At 45.0% G+C, this 21,834-nt stretch overlaps 1 protein-coding gene across 4 annotated transcripts; it reads right to left on the minus strand.

Annotated features, from left to right (window-relative positions):
* Positions 1-111: 111 nt before the first annotated feature.
* arhgap46a (Rho GTPase activating protein 46a) lies at positions 112-21,833 on the minus strand. 4 transcript variants are annotated; one of them, XM_085923395.1, is made up of 11 exons: positions 21,557-21,833; positions 21,058-21,271; positions 14,006-14,476; positions 7,225-8,629; positions 5,420-6,056; positions 5,100-5,192; positions 3,423-3,496; positions 2,534-2,733; positions 1,951-2,042; positions 1,690-1,859; positions 112-1,382 (listed from the first exon to the last, which is right to left on the minus strand). In XM_085923395.1, the coding sequence occupies exons 2-11, from the start codon at positions 21,099-21,101 to the stop codon at positions 1,188-1,190; spliced, it is 3,381 nt and encodes a 1,126-aa protein (XP_085779521.1). In that variant the 5' UTR covers positions 21,102-21,271; positions 21,557-21,833; the 3' UTR covers positions 112-1,187. The 4 variants fall into 4 exon arrangements, with proteins under 4 accessions (XP_085779521.1, XP_085779519.1, XP_085779522.1 ...); XM_085923393.1 differs by having other exon boundaries at positions 5,396-6,056; XM_085923396.1 differs by lacking the exon at positions 21,058-21,271 and having other exon boundaries at positions 5,396-6,056; positions 21,557-21,832.
* Between the last annotated feature and the right edge of the window lies 1 nt (position 21,834).

The following is a 21,834-nucleotide window of genomic DNA, read 5'->3' on the forward strand; positions in this document are numbered from 1 at the left end:
TCTTGTATTTAAAATACAACCTAAATATTAATATTCCCAAACAGTTTTTTTATACCTCATTTTCGCTCTATCCAAAAATACAAAAAAACAAAAAAAAGACGCAAACAAATATACAATTGAACAACCCTTTATTTTTGGACAATTGTTCTATAGTCAAACAAGGCGGAACACAATGCACACACAGGTTGAGTCAGTCTTCTGTTCAAAAAGGCAGGTAGTACAGCAGAACAACAAAAAACAAAAACAAACCTTTTTTCTTTATTGCTCTTACAGTAACTCCCACACATGTCCTTCATTCCAATAAACTGTTAATACTATTTACATGCGATATATACATGAAAGGACTCGTCAGCTTATTCTACATTCTCAAAATGCTTGAGAGTTGAACTGTCCATAAAGGGCTTCGACACAATGATGACACATTTAGTCTCTGGGAAGACTGGAAACAGTACAGTTCCAGTCCCATCTAACACCCGTGTTTTTTGTTTTTTCCTCAGTAAGACCTGAGCCACATTACATATATCACAAGAATATAGAACAGAGGTCCAAATGAAATATTTCTTATAGATTATTATTATCATAATTAAAGAAGTAATCTCCCACTTCACAAAGACATGCTGGAAATACAAATCTCCCATTTGCCCTTAAATGAATATCGTAGGTCAGAAAAATCGAAGCACTTCCATATGAGTTTGTTGAAAATAAGCAAAATTTAGCAACAATGGTTTGTACTCTGTTCACTCTAATTCAAATCCTGTATAATAGACCAGTGATCAGAAGAACAACAAAAACACGATCGATCTTCTTTGCATTTTCGGTATAAATCCACGCATGAGATGTCTCACGCTGACGGTCTTACACACAAGCACACTTGAATGATGTGAGGGAGAATAAACATCAGCAGAACTTGAAACCTTTGTCAATATTTGTACAGTCTTAGACATTGCTGAACTCAAGTTGTTGTACACATACAACTATTTTTGGCAGGAAATGAAGTTAAGTCGTCACTGGTTGAAATTAGAGGTCACCAAAAGATGGCTCAGATTTGTGAGTTTCTTGGGCCTCACACTAAGTAGCTGGATAGTTAAGTATCATTTGACCAAAACAATTTGTTTTGTCTCTCGTGAAGATGTCGTATCTCATTCTGCAAGATTCCAGTGTTTTCTGCAGAGAGCAATTCTGCGAGGCTACACGACTCCTTCGATAAAACTGGTGTCCAGGTGAACGATGAGCATTCTCAGGAACGACATTTCTTTGCGCGTGTTCTCAAAAATAATCCGCGGGTCGTCCGATTGGCACCGGAGGCAGTTGGGGGCCATCACCATGGCCAGGTTGTTCACATCCATCTTGGTGATAGCTACATTAGAGGGCTGAGCAAACACCTGGAGACACACACACGGAAGGAAGCAATGAAATGACACTTCCCGTGACCTAAATATCTTCAACGGTACATTACATTCAAAATTGACATTTTAATGGCTCGTAATAGTTGAAATAGTTGGCAACAAGTCAATTTTTGTTATCATTCTCTTTTTTTGAGCAGGCACTTCTATTATAGGACAGTGGAACTAATTTGCATAATAACGGTCTACAGTTTGTTTGCCCGTGAAGTCGAGAGGCTGAAAGTGGTTGGTTAACGCACAGTTGAGACAATTCTAAACATGATACACACGTGTGTCTGTGGCTTACCTGCAGGAAATGGATGAAGTAGAAAAGCACCAGCCTGTTGAGCTCAGGCAAAGACTGAACCACGGCAATGGCTGCAATTGGATCATCGCAGTTGTTGACGCACTGTTTGTAAAAGTTCATGGGGATGAGCGGTTCCTCCAGCTCGCGATACCACAGCTTCATCAAAGAGGCTGGGTGAGACAAGTTCCTTTTAATTACACAGCTGACCAACTAAAATACACATCAACAAAAATACATCATGTAAAATGGACATATTCTCACCAGGAACATTTGGGTCTGACAGATTCTCAGGGATCCTCCACTGGTCTACTTGCAGCTTCAATGCATTGACTTCATCAATGTCTCCGGGCACTCTGGAAAATAAAAGAAAACCCGTCAGTTACACCATATATCCACAAGAGGGAGCCCTACATCCATTTGAAATGATCTTTATTAGATACATTTGTATTTTTTAGACAACCATTGGAAGAACTACAACACAAGAAACGAACCTAAGCAAAGAACACAGCAATGAGGGAAAAAAATGGAGGGTCACAGTGTGATTTATCAATAGCAGCAAGAAGTTGCAGGTTTGGAAAATACCCTGAACGAATAAACAAAGTTGAGAGGATCTCACATGCTCAAAACCTCAAGTAATTATGTAGACACACATTATGGCGTATCATATCAAACAGTACAGTTCTCATGAGTGAAATGCAGCTACAAAGAAGACCACACACACAAGAATTTGTTGATACACACTGAATACACAATAGAGCACCCACACAAAAACAACAAAATCCACTTCAAATTTCCTGCAGCGCTCAAGTTGAGGCACGCCATCGGCTTATTTGTCGCGTCTTACCGAAAGATGCCCTCTGTCTGAGCGCCACCCAGTGCCAGAACATACTGGGAAAGTTGAATTTGCACCCAGGGTAATTTCCTGTCTGGGAAAAGTTCGCTCTGCCGCTCCATTACTTCCTCCAAGGAGCTACCAAACAGGGAGGGGGTGATGATGGCTCGTCTGCTGTGGTCGACCTCTTCCAAGGTGGGCTTACGTAGCCCCTAGCGGCCAACAAAGAAGAAAAGAATGGCAGATTTATGAGCTGATTCCGTCAGCAAGCATTATACCCGTAAAGGCTCTGCCGACAACTGCACCGGGTCTGCGTCGGAGTGAGTGTACCTGTAATTATGTCGCTTTTTACGATTAAAGCCAGTGTGACTAAACGTCGATAGCCCGGAAGCAAAAACACGAATTTGCTAGTCCCAAATGCAACTTGAGTATCACACATTGAATAAAATAGAAAGCAAGAGAGCCTTGTGAATGTCACAGACCTTGAGACACTTGTGAATCGTTCATATCGTTAAAAAAAATGGTTTGATTTAAACCAATGTTATGTACAGTACAAATTTTGTGTTGGTGGCGTCTCCTTGAATCAAAGTAAGAAAAAAATGTGCCCGCGAGGACAAATTGTGCATGAAATTCTTGTTTCATTTCTAGAATTGCAAATTGTCTTTACTTTTAATATCTTTTTTTCTTTAAATATTTGACCAGTTTTTACTCATCTGATTTGAAAACGAGTTATTTGTCAGTTTGTTTTGTAGCTTTTACTGTATATAATTTGAGGTGCTCATACATTTATTTGAGTTGACAGTCGTAATGGCCCGCCGAAAGAAACTATGACTACAATGGGGCCCGGGAAAAAAAAATGAGTCCGACGCTCCTGACATGAGCCACCGTGTTGCTGTTTTACCTTTTTCCCTCCCGTGATGGCCACTTTTAGCAGCTTCCGATGGCAGAACTTGGCATATGTGCTGACAGGTAGGCCTGTTAATTAAGAGAAGACGTAATTAAACACCGAATCATAACCGAATCCTCTCACATCCACCAGAAACCGAACACATTAGTAAAAAGCAAATCAAAAACTTGCTACCACAAGGAAGCCATTTTGTAAGTTTCCCCCACGGGCGTCTAAGCGTTTAGCAGTGACCGGGAGTGGTAACTGGAGACATGTTGACAATGTGATTCTAGCATATGGGGATTAGAGGAGGCCTGGCGGAACTGTCAGGTTGAGAGCAGATTTACTGCCGTTGAACAAAAGCTTTAGAAGCAGGATCCACCTACAAACCCAGTTCAGGTGATTCATCAACGTACGTACACGCAAAAGGCAGATGGGTCTCGCAGCCAGATTTGAATTCAGAACTGTTCTGTTGTTTTGGGACGCGGTACAGACGTTTTGCCAAAATGAAAACCTTGACTTTCTTAATTCAAGATGCAGCCGTAGAAAGAGATACATGATATCAATTTAGTACACAAAACCTTTTCCCTGTCCCAGAATTCGCAACAGGCACCTGAAGCGTAGCCAGATGGACACACTTTGTAATGCGATGTTCAAGAGTAGCCAACATGTTCCAGCGTGTTCCTTTGGGCAAATCCCTCCAGATTTATAGCAAACAGGTGACTCCCATGCTGCACGACCGACAGCGGTGCTAATCTGACTCATCCGTTCAAGCGATAGGTTAGGCGATCTTGGCGAGGAAAATAATTCAGACAGAAACTCAAGCGTGTAAGAACCTGTGTTGCCGCGGCGAAAGGTTTGAACCCTGCCGCTGTTCTATATTTAAGCCCGAGTGCGAGAAAACTGCAACCAGGCAACCAAAGTCCACAGAGATGCGGCATGAACTCATTAGGATTTCTCGTTTACTGACTGTACCCAGCAAGACCTGTTGACATATGGCTTGAGCTAAAACGATCCAAAACACAGAAGCTTTGAAGACAACGCAACGAATTTGGTTTCATCTGGAGGTTGTTTACGAGACGACGACAGGGGAGTGCAAACAATACGGTCCGCTGTTGGAAAACCCACGGACAAAAACATGTTTTCCACAACCAGTTCGTTTATCAATAGAGCTCATTATGATATTTTTAACATGGAGGAGAGATTTCTGGATAGTGGTGCGGTGCGGTCATTGAGGGGAACCTCTGAATAAGTGTTCTTGAGTATCATCAGAACTTTGGAGTGAGTAGTGCATGTGAGTCACTCTGGTAAAATGTGAGAGGCTACTGCTGTGATGTCTGCGGAGATGACTGCGATGACATCATCGTCACAGCTGGCCGTGTGGGTTCCTCCAACGGGGCCACGTGCTGATGAGGCGGCCAAGACCACTGATATGATTCACAGAACAGGCCACTGAGAGCTAACAGAGCCTTCTGAATTTATATTTTTTTTTTCATTCTCTCCAAATGAATGTTCTGTGAAAGCCATTTGTCAAGTCTGTGCGTACAGGACATCGTCGTGGCCTCATTCGACAAACCGCATCCAGCATAATTTTCCATCGCGCTCCAAAGACAGGAAGCATGAGCTTCGGTTTCTGATAGCTTGCGCTCATTAAGAGACAGTTGATTGGAGTAGAAAAACAGTCAAACTTACCTTCTTCCTCATCTGTGTTTTGTTTACGCTTTTTCCTTGATTTTGAATTCTTCTTTAATTTTAGTTCCTGCTGTTCTAATATGTACTGAGTCACTGTAAGTAAAACAAAAACAAAAAAAGATGAAGTTTCCGTTTCTGATTTGACTTGAGACTAATTTGATCAATCCAGCCATCATTCATGCATCAATTATTGCTGGATAAAAGGGAGAAAAAAAATGAATGGCACTGCATTTATGTGTTACATCGTATAAAGCTGGCTTAGACAAACAAAGAGACTTTTAGAAAAGGTGACCCACCCTGCTGCTCAGTCTGAGACTCACATTTCTTGTCGCTGGTGGGCTCCGTGTGTCTCTGGATGTAGCCCTCCAGGTAACAGCGGAACTTGGGCGACGGGGCAAAGAAGGCCAAGCTAACGGCCATCAACTCCCAACCTGCCGCTAAGCTTCGAGGGCTGCCGTTTCCCGTGGTTTGCCTCACCAGCTGCACGTAGAGCTCATCCCGCAGGCCTTGAATCTCCCAGCACTTGGTGACGATGAGCAGGGCACAATGACGGCGGTCCAGACGCGAGGGCCTGTCTCCCATGTAGGCCTGCACCAACTTGAACATCTCGCAAGCCTCCTTCCTGATGGCGCGGTTGCTGGTGACCAGCATGGGCTTTTTAATGGAACCTCGGTTCCAAGAGAGCATGTTGGCGATGGAGACGCGGCGTCGGAACAGGCCTTGCGTGTGCATATTGAGGTGTTTGCTGGCCCAGTCCTCCATGCCTACTTCTGGAGTCGGTGGCTGTCGCAGGGTGGCGTAGGTGAACTGGTAGGAACATTCTGCCGCTTTTGCTCCTTCACATCCATCTCTGCCGTCGTGGTTGACAGGTCGGTGCGGACCAAGGGACGCGCTGCGTCCGTCCACCATGTCTTTCTTTCTGCTCTCCAGTTGAGCCTGTAGTTCAAGAGTGCTCACCTGCAGGGGAATGAGAGATGGACGTGAGCCATAAGAGTTGGATGGAAAGTCAAAACGAATATAGCAGAAGAGCAATGCGTGTTTGTGTGCGAGGCTGCCGAGTCAGCACTATGCCATATTAACAAGGCTTGAAATGATCATATGATCTTACATTTACATTTCTTAGGGAATACTACTCCAAAAATCAGGAATGGTCTCAGCGGTATTGGTTTTGACAGGAGTACTTGTAAATTCAATTCCTCAACTGGTCTCAGTCTAATGAGCACATGGGTCTCACAAGAAACCAAGATTAAACTTAACCTCCCTGTGATCCCTGCGGTGAGGTCTATGACAATAAGAACTGTCCGCCTCCCAAAATGAAGAAAGCAGTGATCCAGACAAATGTGGAAACAGCCAAGAAAAATTTTAAAAGTGAGCCAGAATCAAAACTCTAATTTACAGTAATATGATGACCTGTCTTTTTCAATTTGTATCCTGTTGTAACGTGGAGTAGTTTACATGCCAGATTTGTTAAAATACTTTTTGGTGTTTCCGTCAACTGCAAACACGGTAAAACTTTTACATTCGGAAAAAAGTTTAAGGTTATAAAACAAAAATCAATTATTCATGGTTTGGTGGAAATGGCTGAAGTTGAAACATTCTCAGCGAACAAGGTCAATCAAAGTTCTGACAGCAAAAAAACACAAGAGTGGAAAATATAGCATTCATCAATCTTGGAACTAGTGAGCCAGAACACAACGCTCGGTGTGTGTGTGTGTGTGTGCGCGTGTGAGCGATTTGCCTGCAGGTCTGAGAACATTCCAGGACAGAGTGAGTAGGCCCTGCTGGCCATTACGGCTCGCTACTAGCATTTCGCTTCTACAACTTCCCTGCCAAGCCTGGACCATATGGGCCACAGCGTCCCTCCTTCCTGAAGAAGGGAGGCCGTGTCCCAAATCTCTGCTTTGGGCATGAGCCCCAGAGACCCAAACACAGAGCTGGCATTCAATTCTAAAACACCTACAGAGCAGGACAGATGGAGGATGGCAGGTAATGCTGGGACCATAGCCATTTTGGTCAGCGGAGGTTACTGTGCCAATCGGGAGCCATTTGGATTCAAATCGAAAATCACTCTCATACTGGATCCCTGGGAAATGAATGACAAATCTTATGCAGTGGTGGGGCTTACCTGGGAGGGTGGTCCTGGAGTCTCAGGTGAAGACAAGCTGGCCTGGCTAGTAACGCTCATCTCCAAGGTGTCAACTTTTTCATACGTTCTCTTCTGTCTCCCTGGTATCTCGAAAGGGGTCACCGCAGCGTTACCTGCCGTAGTGAGTGAGCGGGAAGCCCCGGCGATGTCTTCTCGGGATGAGCACCTGCCAGCTGACACGCCTCCGCCTCCTCCTCCATACCACCTCAGCGAGTCTACGGGGGAGCGCGTCTGGGATACAACCACCCTTTCCCCTATTTCCTGTTCCAGTCCCGCTCTGACCTCCCTCATGGTGTTGGAGCGACTGACTACTTCCCTCATCTCGGCCATCAGCCTCTCATTGAGGGCACACAGCTCTCCGCTGCTTCCCACTGACCCGGGCCTGCCTCCCGCACCTCCACCGACTCCCATCCTTCTCCGAGTCTTTCTTCTCAAACTCGGTGAGGGCCCAGTGGAGTAGCCGGAGTCTTGATAGTTTGCCATTGCCTGAGGCGTCGAGGAAGGGAAGTCTTGTGAAGCTTGGCTGTTCTGCCTACTGTGGCGTACCTCCATAGCACGCTGCACAGTGGCCTCCAGAGCTCGCCAACTCTGCTTCTTATCCAGTGTACTCGGGCCCGGGGTCCCCCCCGCTTCTCGGCCTCGAACTTGGGGCAAAGAGTGAGCCTGCGACTGAGGCTGGATTGGGACGAGGTCCTGGCGGGATGTAGGAGAGGGGGTGCGTGTAGGTAGAGGGGAGCCAGACAGGAGCTGCTTGGGGTCTACATTGATCATATGTTTGATGCACTCCAGACCAGCTGGGCTATAGTCAGAGGCCGAAGGACTTCTCCTGTGCCTGGAACCTGGAAGAGAAGGACCGGGATGCTGGAGAAGTCTTGGTTTCTGAAGACTATGGGAGGGAGTCAAGCGAGACAGTTGTTGCCCATTGAAAAGGTGCGCTCCTTCCACCTCCATGTCTATCGGGGGCTCGTCGTATATGGGACAGTCTGTAACCGGCTCATCGTAGATCGGAGCGCTGCAAGCGTACTGGGGCGAGACCGGCCGTGGTGTGCTGGTCTGCGACCTCTGAAGGAGTGGACTGGCTTGACGACTGTCTGACATCACTAAAGAGAAGCTGCCGTTACTGGCTTTCCTCAGGTGATGGGCCTGGCGTGGGTCGGTTGCTGTTTTCCCAGGGGGCGTGGTTTTATAGCCTTGGGCGGAGCCTAAACATGCTCCTTGGGCCTTAATGTTGGATGGGTGCTGTGTGAAAGTGTTGGCTTTGTTGAGTGCGCCGTGCTGGATGAGTTGTGAAGTTGGGCTTGGCTGGTTGCGGCTCATGCTGTTCACTTTGACCAACATTGCTGCCTTAGAACCGGGCGCGGGCTGCCATCTTTGGAGGGCATCCCTGAGAAGAAGACAGAGAGCAAAGGGGGTGATCAATATTGTCACGAAAGGATGTTGCTCTGTTTGATAGGCATTTAAGGCTGACACAATAACACCAAATGATAAAATTGGCTCAAATAAAATCTTGAATTGTTTTCATTTTAGGTTGAGTGGCTGAGCCAACTCCAAGCAACCTGCCATCAATCTGAAAAATCCCTTGACATGAACTCCTCTGATGGGACAATCGACATGACGCGGCGTTCATAAGGTCACACTTACCGTAATACTTTCCATTCAACGCTGACCTGATTAATGAAACCAAAGTGAATGACCTCCCGTTTGGTTAATCCCCCAAAAAATAGCTACAGAATAACGTCCGAACCAACGCCTTCTCTTTTTCCAAGAGCTCTGAGAATCAGTTGTGAAATGCCTTGTAACGGCAGGAAGAGGACGCAAAGGAGAGGCGGGAATAAGGCAGAGTGAGCCCCCCCCTGCTCCTTCCCACATCCCTGGAACAATGCAGCGACAATTCCCCTGAGGTCCAAAGTCCAACAGCAAACTTCCTTTAAGCCCTCTTAGCTAAGAACTAACCCTCTCACTATTTCTTCCTCGGCCCACGGCGTGAGTCACACCACTCGGTCGGCTCGATTGGTTCTCGTCTTCAAACGGTCCCACAGATTGAAGTGACGCTTATAAACAGCTGGGTCCGTGCCACCTGGCACCTCACCGAGACAGCCGCGGCTGCTGGGACGGCACCAAAACCACAGACACCCATCACGACAGTTTACTGCCTAATAGACAACAGTGCGTGAAAACAACAAGCTCTAACGCCATTCAGCCCAAATCCCCACTGTTTGTTTGTCACGAGTACGTGAGACATTGTATGCTAACGTAGCGGCTAAGTGGAGTTGAAAGGGGGCAGCCGTGACATTGACAAGCTAAAGTTTGCACTCTTTGAAGCACGTTAGGTTTTGTCGCTTCGATCTCGTCGACTTGTACAAGGTGAGACAAACGTGATGGAATTGGGTTGGAAGTTAACACACAGCTGTCGACTTTGCATCCAAGGGACATCAAGGTTCTGCTTCTGATGGGCCAGATAACACAACAGACCTCCCACATGAGACCACAATAAACAAATGATTCTTTCCTAAGCCACAACCAAGTCAGGCCTCAAACTTTTGGGGTTCGCGCAATGGCCCACATGAATCTCCCATTTGTATTCTTAGTTAGCGGGTTAAATTCTTTACACGAGCATAAGAGACGCTTCCCGCAGCATTCAAATCATTGGTAGAAGCTCATTTGTGATTCGGACAGCAACGATTAATCTGATGCATTTTTGGGGTTTTTGTTTTCCGGCTTATCTGACACATTCTAAAGCCGTACCAACGTCAAGTAGCGGCGGCAAACAAAAAAACAACATAATCTGTCGGTCAGCAGCGTGGTCAGCAAATTATAGTGGACATGCTTTGAAAAGAAGACTGGATGTTATTGTGTAAAATGACAATGGTAGCTGCTGGAAAGCAGGCTAATTGCGCTCTGTGATGAGATGAGATCAATGACTCGGTAAAATAGCAACTCAGAAATTGCCACGCAACTAAAGGAAAACCTTAACTCTTTTTAAAAAGTCTATGATTGCGTAGAACTACTGAGAGTTCCGTGTGGCTTCTAAAGCGGTCACGTTTTGAATGCATTTGCAAAAACAGTGTTTGCTGGTAATCAATAAAAATGTTCACTCTGCCCATTTTTTCCAAAAACTTTGATGGAATGTAAACTTTCAGAGTTGGTGAGCATGAGCAAACCTGCAGGATATCAGCATGGATTTTAGTGCTTTTGTAATCATACTTATGTATAATATATATATATATATATATATATATATATATAATACATATATATATTATATATATATATATAAATTCTATACATATATGTATTATACATATATATATATATATATATATATATATATATATATATATATATATATATATATATATATATATATATATATATATATATATATAAAAGTATGATTACAAAGCACTAAATACAAAGAAAATTATAATGGTGAAAAAATAGAACCAACTGGAAATTGGAGACGAATGTATGAGTGAGGGAGAGCCGAAACATAAGAGGACGGTGAGAGCATGCGTAAATGAGAAGGGGGGGGGGGGGATTAGTCGTGGGAGAGTGCAGCAAGGGAATGAGTGAGAAGGCTGGCATTCCACAGAGTTCTTTCAAGTGGCCTCTGTGGCTGTGTGGGGAGTCTCACACAATGCATGGCTGTGCCATCGTCACGGAGACGCCTCAGTAAATGACAACGACGAGGAGGGTGCAAGGTGGGGGAGGATGGGACTGGAGCGCAAACTTGAATCTTGGTCAAAATGGCTCTCAAACAAGCCTGCCATTTTTTTGGGGTCACATTCCAGCAACTGCGGTGAGAGCATGTGAGCCCTTTAAGCGACTGAGAAATATAAGATGAAATGAAGTTAAGGGGGAAAATGTGCATCGTAATGAGATTGGCTTCAGAGGCAGCAAATCAACTTTACGGTCAGCAAGGTTCAATTAGTCTCAGCGGCTCTGGTGTCTCGCAGCCACAGTCTCAGATCGCCGTGCCGCCGCCGTGCCGTGATCGGGTCGGCTCGCTGACCGACTAAATATACCCGATACAATTGTGACTTAAGTCACAGGCTGTCTCTCTCCATTCTTTCCTGCTTAGCGTAACTGCTGTTGTTGGAAGGCCATTGGCAGAGTCCCCCTTGACAACTCTTGATTCGTTGCCCAGATATCAGGAAGCAACCAATGAGAGGAAATAATCAAAGATTTTGAGGCATTCTTAAAACATCTCCCGAGAAGCACCTGTTTGGGCAACAGCTGAAGCGACACACCTCCACTTGAGCCAAGATGTCTACCAGCTGTGTGATGGCGTGATGAGTGGCAAGCTCCAAGATCATATTGAAGGCTTAGCGGAAAGCAAAAGCCCAGTAGACCCACCTCTGCTATTTGAAATTCTATCTATCTCCAGCTCTTTTTGAAATGATAGATCCTATTACAGCACACTGTTCAAAATAGTCCGAGAAAGTTTCAATTGCAGCGTGAACCAGAAATAGAAAAGAGCTATTAATAAATAAAACAAGTGGCAGTCACATTGCTTGTTGCTTTTTCTTTGATATATATATATATATATATATGCCACAAAAGAGAGAAAAAAGGAAATATACAATTTGTTATTATAGACACACAACATAATGTGGAAAAAGTCAAAAATGAGCAACCCACACTAGAAGCCGAGCGATAAAACCCAAATTTCTAGTGAACATAAAACTACTGTGGTTATATGAGACTGTCGGCAGGCAGATCAAAAGAGTCCCTCTGTATACACGTTGACAAAATGTGACTCATTAAGAACTTTATCAAACCAATAAGACGCCCCTCTCCTTTCCTAAATGAGCCGACTGGTGATTATTTCGACGTGACTCACTGCCAGAAAAATCACAAGCACATGGGAAGTTGTTTTGGCTCTTTTTTTAGTGAGGCATAAGAATTCGAAAAGAAATCTAAGGTTGGATCATTCGTCTTCCTGCTAGAAGAGAAAACCTTTCGTTGACCCTACGACTTGGACCCGTGGTTTTGTGTGAGCCTTCTTAGTGGTTCATTATAGACCCATGACTTACCCATACGACAAAAGACTAGCATGACCCACATGTGAACTACGTAGGCCGTCTTAAAGCAAACTGCCATGAGTCAGCTTGAGCGGCTCTCCTGAAGCTTGAAGGTCTGTGGAGGGAGGCCCACACACACACACATGCAGTGCATACCCTTTCACACATAAACCAAAATGAGGTTAAAACTCAATGTTTGTGCCTTTCTTGCACATGTGACAGTATGTCAAAGTACCCCCAAAATTCCCAAGACTCGTGATAAGATTAAGCCAATGGGTAACAGATTATGTCCCTCTAGCATGCTAACATTAAATAGGAACAGATAGAAAACAGACACCAAACATGACTTAGCGTAATACGCTCGCGTGCTATTTGGAAACTATTGAAGCCTTCTTATCTATTCTGAGCAGATATTAATATGCAAAAACAAAAGGAAACTGCTAGTGGAACAAGCTGCATGTCCAAGCTCCACAGAGAACTGCTTTGTTTTTCCAAAAGCTACAATCTCGACTGAAATCTCAGCAATAAAGATATGTAAGCTGAAAGAGAAATGTAAAATGGAAGATTTAGGAGTACATCAGAGCACATGGGTCAATTATGTGAAGCCGCAAAGCAGCACAGCAATTACAACTTTATATTTATCTCGTTTCACTCGCCCCCTCCCCTCACTCATTCATCCACTCGCGTCACGATCAATAAGGTGAAGCTCCAACTGAAGACAAGCATGTCTCCATGTTTGTTTTCATGCATTTTGACCTGTCACATTTCATCTTCTCGGTCAAGTGTGACATTGTAAGTTACTGATTACTTGCCAAGTTATGTTAACCGGACCATACGGCGAAATACGGTCTTGAGTCTAGGTAGGCAAATTCCTCACCAGCCCCCCCCCCGATGAACACAACTGATTTCGGACTTGACAGAAAGGGTTCTGGGAAAGCCTGAGTCACGAGGGCAGGGGTGGACCATGTGGGCAACACACCTCCCGGCAGTAGTTTCATTTTGGAGCCATGACTAAGCAATTAGTTCATCCTGTAATTCCGCAGAATCCCAAATGATAAGACCACAGAGTGCGGAAGAGCCAAAGTCACCACGGCGCAGGGGTCGCCTCGTTTGTATGCAGCTGGAATGCGGCGGCTCGGCTTGTTATTAATCACAGGCGGCGTTCTCCGACTTGGCTCTCGTGTAACCGCACCGACTCTCATACTTAAGAGGCCTTAGAGTCTTTTGATGGCCTCCAGCCTAGATTTGTTTTCGGAAAATAAAATAGCAGTGGAGCAGAGCAGCTCGGAGTGCCGGTCAGCACACAGAAGGACACGAAGATAGTTGCCGTGGCCGTTTGCCAGACGAAACACAAGTGGCATGCGGGGAATTTGAAGGGAGGAGACGGTGGTTTAGATGAGGCCGCCGCAACGTGAAGCATATGACGGGATCTTTCAATGACTTGACTGTTTGGGCGCTCTGCAATACGTACATTGGTAGCCATTTGCTGAATTGGGTTCAAAGAAAAGCAGGCAACATATGGAACGGTGAGACAAGTGAAGTCAAATGGAACACAGTTTGAGATTGACCCAGCTGGTCAAATGTCAAAATAATGCTCGGAGTTCTGGTTTCAGAAACATTCGAAAGCAATTATGACGCACTGTGCCACAATTTCCCCTGGTAACGAGATCGGCCAAACCCGATTCCCGCTCCGCTCACGCACAGTACAGACAAGTGCAGCTTTATCTGGGGCTTACCTCGGAGGTTCTTTGTGTTCATTGGCGCATCCGTCTGCCTGTGATCTGACATCCACAGCTGGGTCCAACTCTGGGTTGGGCGCCACTTCAAGTGTCTCAGGATTGTCTCCATCTTGCTCAGGCAGAGAGGAGCAGAGGGCCTGGCTCGCCGCACTGCTGCTACTCCCAGTGGTCCCATGCTGGTGCCTCTCCTCACCCGCCCGCTTGGCCTCACTGCAGCGCTTCATGGCCTGAAGCTGGGACAGGGGTACGATGTCGGCTCCTTGCGGCCGATGCCAGACCGTGCGGCGCCCCGTGGAGTTGTAGTAGTAGAAACGGCCGCTTTGCGGGTCAAAGAGCTCCCACCACTGGTTGCCATCCGCCTGGCGGACGGGAGCGCCGAGAGGAGGATCCCAGCCGCATTCCCCGGTGGTCAAGTTCACATACATGCGCTCACGGGAGCGTGGCTCCAGGATCTCCACCCAATCAGAGCTGGAAGAAAACAAATATGATGAGGAAAAAATAAATAAAGATTCATCTAAAATGTCAATTCATGCGTGCAATGATGTCATTTATTTGGAAGGTACTAGGCAAGGCGGTGCTGCTTGTGGGTTTGTTCCGAATAAGGTGACAGGTGGTGAGCCACCAGGCAGAGCGTCAGCGGGGCACAAAGACAAACATATGCGGCGGCCGGGTGCCACAGACACAAAAACCACCGCGCTTAGCTACAATCACAGAGGAACAACAGCCAACTCAGCAGAATACATGCACACAACAAAAATGAGACAGTAGCGGGGCACAAAAGTTAAAATACTGAAAATAGAGAAAGCCACAACACACTTTCTAGAAAAGTACAAAGGCTACCATTGTCTCAGTGTGGGAAGAAGTATAGCTTCTGCATCATGGGTGTCAAACTCAAGGCCCGGGGGCCAGATGCGGCCTGTCACATCATTTGATGTGGCCCGCAAAGATACATTTTGGATCGACTTGGTGTCAATAATACAATTGTTTTCAGCAATTCTATTAGTTTGTACTAGTCTCTGATTTCAATGCTAGTTATTCATCAATTTGTTGTGTAGCTCATACTGTTTATAATATAAGACGTTGACAGTCATAATGGCCTTCCGAAGGAAACTATGAGTACAATTCGGCCCTTGACAAAAATGATTTTGACGCCCCTGTTCTACATCATCCTTTGCCGTACCTGCTAATCAAGTCAACAAATTAGAATAGATCCACTTTTGTTGCCAATGAACATAAGTCCACTATTGAGAGGATGTAGGAGTTGTCCCTCACCCATGTGTCTGTGTTCTCTCCACTGGGAGGCCATCTGGTCCAATCCCACACACTAAGAAACTGGCCCTGACCTTACGCGGCCCAACGTGCACCGTGTTTTTACGCTCGCCTTTTAACGCTAGCTGGAATTTGGGGAAAACACAGTGTCCCTACATTTTGCTCCTCTTTCCCAAGCATTTTTTTTCCTTTGGATGTGGCAGCGTTAAAAGAAAGGGAAAAAAAAAAAATGCATGAAATCAGATATCCTCTAATCCGAACAAGAAGTCTTCCAAATGTGGATAAAACAAGAATCTGCCATGGTGACTAGATTAGCTATATCGTGTCAGAGAATTACACAGTTTAGACAACAAATAAACACATGCAAAAGAAACATGAGTTATGAGTCATGAGTTCAAATGATCTTTTGTAAGCCTGCCTGACTTGATGTGTGTCACTTTGGACGGGAAGCAATGGAAATAATGGGGCATTGAAAACAAGAGGGCAAACAGTCAACACCACCACCCCCGCACATACGAGTCTTCATCCGGCCAAAAAGTGTTGAAATGCAAGCAATCCGATCTTCCCGAGTGTAAATCCAAATGAGAGGCGCGGTACCCCATGTTGTGTCCTTCGTCGCATCTTAAAATCCGGCAGAGAATTCAACATCCCTGACAGCGCCCCAAACACCCAACAGGAAGCCCAGCTCGGCGGGTCAACGGCCGGGGCCGCGGCCGAGCGTTTCCCTCGCACGTGGTGTTGTGGTTGCATAAGGACCGGTCCCTCTAGAAAAATAAACAGCATTTGGAGCACAGTGTCAACCTGCCGGGCTTTGTTGACACGCTCGGACAAGCAGGAAGACAGTCCGGTTCAGGTCCAGAAATTCCTGAAACGTGGCTTTAGGGAATACTTGACATGAGAGAAATCCGTTACTACACCAATTGTGTGGAGCAACAGGATTAGCCTGCCTTTGCACGATGACAAATACGCAATCAGAATGTAATTGCTCTCATTCTTTCAGCAAAAAGACTGAGCAGAGCAAAAGTCATTGTTATTCCTTCATTTATTCTCGACGAGGCTTTAGTAACAGCAAGAAAATGAGCAATTACTGACTGAAAAAGGCTTTCAGTTCAGAGAGCAAAAGTCCAAGGTAGCGTGGCGGCCCGCGGGGCCGGCCTCATCCTGAAAATGTTCATAAATGGTTTGGAATGTAGTCTGCACCAGCTCAGAGAATGTCTGACTGAAAGGTTTGCTATTGATTTTTAAATTAACACCATGGTTGAACTGGAAGACAGCACTTGGCTGCTTCTATTAGTTCTTAATCACCATTGTTTGTTTTTAAAATAAAACAGTCATGTTGAAAAGCATTATTTGTATACAACATGACTCAAATGAGAAAAAAAAAAACCAACTTTTGATTTATTATCCTAGAGCCACAACATGGTCCTTGTCCCCGGAATTTGAAATCTAAGACATCCAGCCTCTGTTGGATTTAGCAGCACTTGTGGACTACACTGGGTCTTTTGTCTTTCTGGGTCAAGGAGAAGCTTGTGCATACTGAGGTCATTTACTTGTTGGCAACTAAAAATATAGCTTGACAAATGCGGAAAGAAGTCTGCCTTTGGGTCCTGCAGGCATAAACAGACAAATAGCAAAGACACACTTCACACAAGTGCCCTTTCTTAACCACCTTGCTCTCTCCAAGTCTAATGGGCCCGAGTCCTCCTTGAAAAGGAGAAAATAAAAAAAATCTTCGATCATCCAGGACTGATAGCTGGCTCCCAAAATAACTTGAAATGAGAGCATGTCCCTCAGTGTAAGGGAAACAACAGCATATAGCTCATGGAATCTGCCCCATTGTTCCACATTAACGCCAAAATGGAGTTGGCACTTTTCCCGGGAGCAGTAAACAGAGAGGACCGGACCGGACAATACGTTGGCTAGAAACGAGCAAACATGAAGCCGGGTGTCATTGTCCAGCCTTGAATTCAACTTGGCCCCAATATATGAAAAGCTAAACCACACAAAGTTGTTCAAAACTCGACTGACTCCATTTTCCTCTTTCGAGTCAAGACTGTCCTTTCTCCTTAGCGACAGATCTTAAAATAAATAACTCAAAATAGAAAGTGTTTACCCTCACCAGGTTAACTATTCCGCATCGAAAGCGGTGAGGATTCAAAGGTTAGCTCTTCCAGAGTAAGTTGACCTTTTCCCTCATGTAAACGATGTTTGCCATCCGTGTACAAAGTCCAATGAATAACTGCCAGCGCTTGTCAACTTGCTTATCTAAATATTGTACAACAAACTAACGAGCAGCGAGCTCAAATCATTTCGTGATATTTGTAACTTTTCTAATGCTTGGACTGACAGGAGACAGAGTTTCAGTTTGAGATCATTATCTTGTCTTGATTTTTTTTTTTGTACGACAAAAAAAGCTTAATCGAGCAATTTTACACATCGACGCCACCATTATGTAGCTTCTAAAATGGCGTTCATTTCCTTTCAAGGCCATTCAAACGATTTCCCTTTTTAGGGAAGGCTGGGAAGGTGTGCACGGGTCTTTCTTTGCGTACAAAAGATTGAGCAACAAGCCCTGAGAGAAGGGAGGGCAGGGCGCCCCTGGTTCAGATGACAGGAGCGGAAAAAAAAAAAAAAAAAAGGCAGCGCACCTGTCAAGCACAAATTCTTTTTTCCCTTGTGTTTAACACCTCCAATTCCTGCTGTATGGACAGGTTCAAAGGTCGGTAAAGCTCGGAACGCAGAGTCACGGGTCAGTGTGCTCGCTCAAGGTGACTCGGTGTAGCCATGTAAAAAGACTTCAGAGCGCATGATTCTTCCGGGCAATTCTCACAAAGTTCAAATGAGAGGTCTATGGACTTTTTGTTCATTGCCAATAAATGTGCCCTTTTGATTTTTATAGAATAGAAAAGCTTGACATGATTTAGGGGTCTTGATTTTCAGAGGCTATTCCCAGTCTAATGTATGCAAGCACAAATCAAAAGTGTATATAAGAATGTAACCTTTGCTGTTACTTTCAAGCTACAGAAGCAGCCACGTGCCAGCAACGTGACGCAAATACATTATGACGATAGGCAAAATGATCTATCGTTCAAAGCCGCATCTCTGGGATGAAAATCAATTATAATATTATGTCGGCATTTTTTTATTTTTTTTTCGAAATGGTGCACGTACTTTATGGGGTCATTTGGTTTGTCTCATTGATTTTGGATTAATTTCATGAAATAACCAGATTTTATACAACGCTTTCTTGAAGTCCAAAACGTCAGCAAGCATTTAAAACATCTATTAGAAGAGGCTTTGTGATTGGGTGTGATTAAATCCATATAAAATGTTGGGAATGAACTGACAGTGTGGAATCTCAGCCCCCCCCCCCCCCCCCACCCAGCAGCAGTTGCCAGTGTCATTTCCCATTTAGTGCACTGCCGCTGCTGCTTTAGGGCTCGTCTTTCACAGCAAAAACGTGTCAGGCAGGATAGACGCCCCCCCCCACCCCCCACCTTATGTTCTCAGACTCAAGCGCATTGCAGCGGGATTCTTAAAAGCAAATAAACACATTTCTCCCCCTAAGACCTAGTTTTTAACATTTTTTTCCAAAACACTTTGTTATCCATACAAAGACATTTTATAGACTCTATGTTTCCAGTTAAAAATAATCCAGTGTTATCTAAGACACCTTCAGATGAGTCCGTGGTCTGGTTTGTATTCAAAATGGTTACCAAGTTGAAAGAATGTCCTGTGATGGCTTAAGGTCATATGCATGACAAAGGCCATGAAACGCAGCCCCGTTCAAACCACACAACAATGCCCACTATTGTCAGTTCATTCAGTGACGAGCCAATCAGAGACGCGGAGGGGAGGGGAATCCAACAGGTTTGGGGTGACGCACTTTAACAGCTGCCCTAATCCAAAACTAGGCACGGGTTAACCCGCCTTCGCCAACGGCACGTGATTAGACGGGGGTCGTTCGTTTCCTCGCAATTCTCAATTAATTACATTCATTAATTCCCATCCCCAGACTTGAGTCTGTCCAGGGCTCCATACACTCCAAACAAGTCGGTGTCATCCCTAAAATCCTCCTCCTTTTCTTGATCCTGAAGGAACACGTTTTGAGTCAGAAAAGAGTAGAAGAACGCAAACATGCAGTGGAAAGGATGTGTGTGTTTACTCCACACACGGAGGACCTTTCTGTCCAGTTCGCCAGCTGTCAGAGCAGAACAATAGGCTCGCTTGGCCAAACAAGAGAAGACAAATGAACCTGTTAAAGATATAACAGAATTTAATCATGCAAAGTGATCATCTCATCCACGGGGGGGACCTTTCTGACCACCTCCGGCAACCGAATAAAAGACGGAATGAGGAACCAGCGAAACAAGCTCTCCTCTGCACGTTGACCACCAGTAGCAGTTTGTAACTTGATTTTGAGCAAGACGTCCGTCTCGGGCCCACCATCCCCCCCTGATATCTCCCTGCTGACATGACAAACGAGGCCACGTTTAATCCCAGAGTAGAGTTACAGGGTGAGTGGGGGGTCAGCGCTTGACCACAGATCCACACGGGAAAGAAACGGACCGATTGTCCTCAAGAGGAAGTGAAGGTGCGGACCCGCCAAGATTAGAAAACGCAGGACGGGCCGGTGCTGATGTTCATGCTTGGGCCTTTTTTTTTTTTTTTCTCCCACTGACAAGTGTCCAAACAAAAAAAAAGTCTTCTGTAGAGACAAAATACTAAAAATAATGGCAACCTAAAAACAACATGCTTTGATTTAGCACATAATGGGCAGACTGTTAAAGCAAAACCTCAGCGCTAAGTCGGACACAAAACACCTTAACCTCATTACGGCGTCAATATGTCAGGGCCAGCGATGGACAGACATATGAAAGGTGTCGGCCTGCTAATCTACATTAATGGGATCAGCACGAGGTGGAATGGACAGAGACAAGAGTGTTGCTGTCATGCAGGTTTGAGAACATCACTTCCTCTCAACAGTCTATTGTCACAACACTTGAAGGATGGACATCCTGCTTATGGCGAAGTGGGGAAATATTTTCTTCTCTTTTGTCAGCATATTCTTATGAGCGTGCGGGATATGACTGAGACAACATTCTATTTTAGTACTATATGTTCCTCACACACTCAAGGCCACCAGGAGGTAAGAAAACCTAAAGCTGGCGGCAAATTGAACAAATAAAGATATGAGTTGACAAGAAGAAACCGACCCGGGATGGCGAGGTTAGCCTGACATGCCAAAGTGCTTGAGGCTATCTGAACTCCAGCTGCATCAGATGTGTGGCAAACATTTCGAATCGAGACCACAGATAAGGCAGCTAGTGGTTAGCACAACTATATGGCAGTTTTGAGCTTATAGATTTAAGTCTCAGATTCTCCCTCGCTTTTTGTGTGTTGTTCTTCCAGAGCTTGCATGTTTTCTTGCACATTCCAAAAACATCCATGTTGGGTTCACTGAAGACTAAATCAGATGTAACCCATTTTTTTTCCCCCACTGGGGGCCACATACATAAAAATACATTACAGGGCACTTTAAATACAATCCATCAAGCAATTCTAGATTGCTTTTAAACACAAAATTAGGAAAAACTGTTACGGCACATCTTGTTAAAAGTTTACTCGTTTTTTTTTTTGTTTTTTTTTCCCCCCCCATGTCAAATGTTATTTATACTGCAGCTGCACAGTGGACAGACACCACTGCTCGAAATGATCGAAAGATCTGAATGTGCATGACATGGCAAGTACAATAACTAAAGTAGTAAAGTCATAAAAACCTGCGATTAAAAGCAGCCGTGGTAGATGCTGAGGAAAGTGCCATGTGAGGAACTTCAAACCGGGAACTCCAACCAATCCCAGTTGCAATGCACCACTTGCAAGTGTCAATTGGAGCGGCAAATGGCTTGGCAACATTTGGTGCTCTTGAAGAGCACCATTAGGTAAAATATGATGTTGCTACTGGTAAAACAAGCTTCTCTCTGGTCTCCAACGCTAATAATAGAAAGAACATTACATGTGGGCGCTACACGTTTAAAGCAGAAGTGACGTCACAATTAAATCGGTCATAAACCAAAACATTTTAACCGCATAAGCATGTTTGTTGTGGACGCAAAGTGAGAAAGAAGAGTGACGAAGCATTGCAACTTATCCATTGTACTCTGCTGTGGGCGGCAAATTGCTCGGGAGGCAGCAAGAAAAAGTTTCTCCAACTCCACGTTCAGTCGTCTATTTTGCAGAGTGAAATTTAAAAAAAAAATCAAATCAAATAAAACTTACCTTGTCTCGGCCATTTTCTTTACATTGTAAATAGTGACGTAAACAGGTTAAAAGAAGGTTGTGGAGATGAGCGTCGTTACACGCACGCAGCACACCGAGCGGTCCGTCCAAATGGGGAGTGTGCAGGGACGCTCGCTCCTGCACTGGTGAATCCAAAATCCCAGTCTCCGCCCCTGCACGTGAGGCAGGCAGCGGTGGGGACGGCACGGGACTGGACGGGACGAGACGGGACGGGAGGTGGCAATGTGTGAACCTTCGTCCATCCTGCCTGTCACATT

This window comes from Syngnathus leptorhynchus, chromosome 11, assembly GCF_054491065.1.
Source record: "Syngnathus leptorhynchus isolate UIUO chromosome 11, UIUO_Slep, whole genome shotgun sequence".
NCBI classification, from domain to species: Eukaryota; Metazoa; Chordata; class Actinopteri; order Syngnathiformes; family Syngnathidae; genus Syngnathus; species Syngnathus leptorhynchus.

Coding starts and splice junctions, on each gene's coding strand:
- arhgap46a (XM_085923393.1), bottom strand. CDS start 21,101: ATGGCACTTTCCTCAGCATCTACCACGGCTGCTTTTAATCGCAG. Junction 14,477..21,057: donor ACGGCTGCTTTTAATCGCAG/GTTTTTATGACT, acceptor GTTTTCTTCCAG/CTCTGATTGGGTGGAGATCC. Junction 1,383..1,689: donor ACTTCATCCATTTCCTGCAG/GTAAGCCACAGA, acceptor GTGTGTCTCCAG/GTGTTTGCTCAGCCCTCTAA.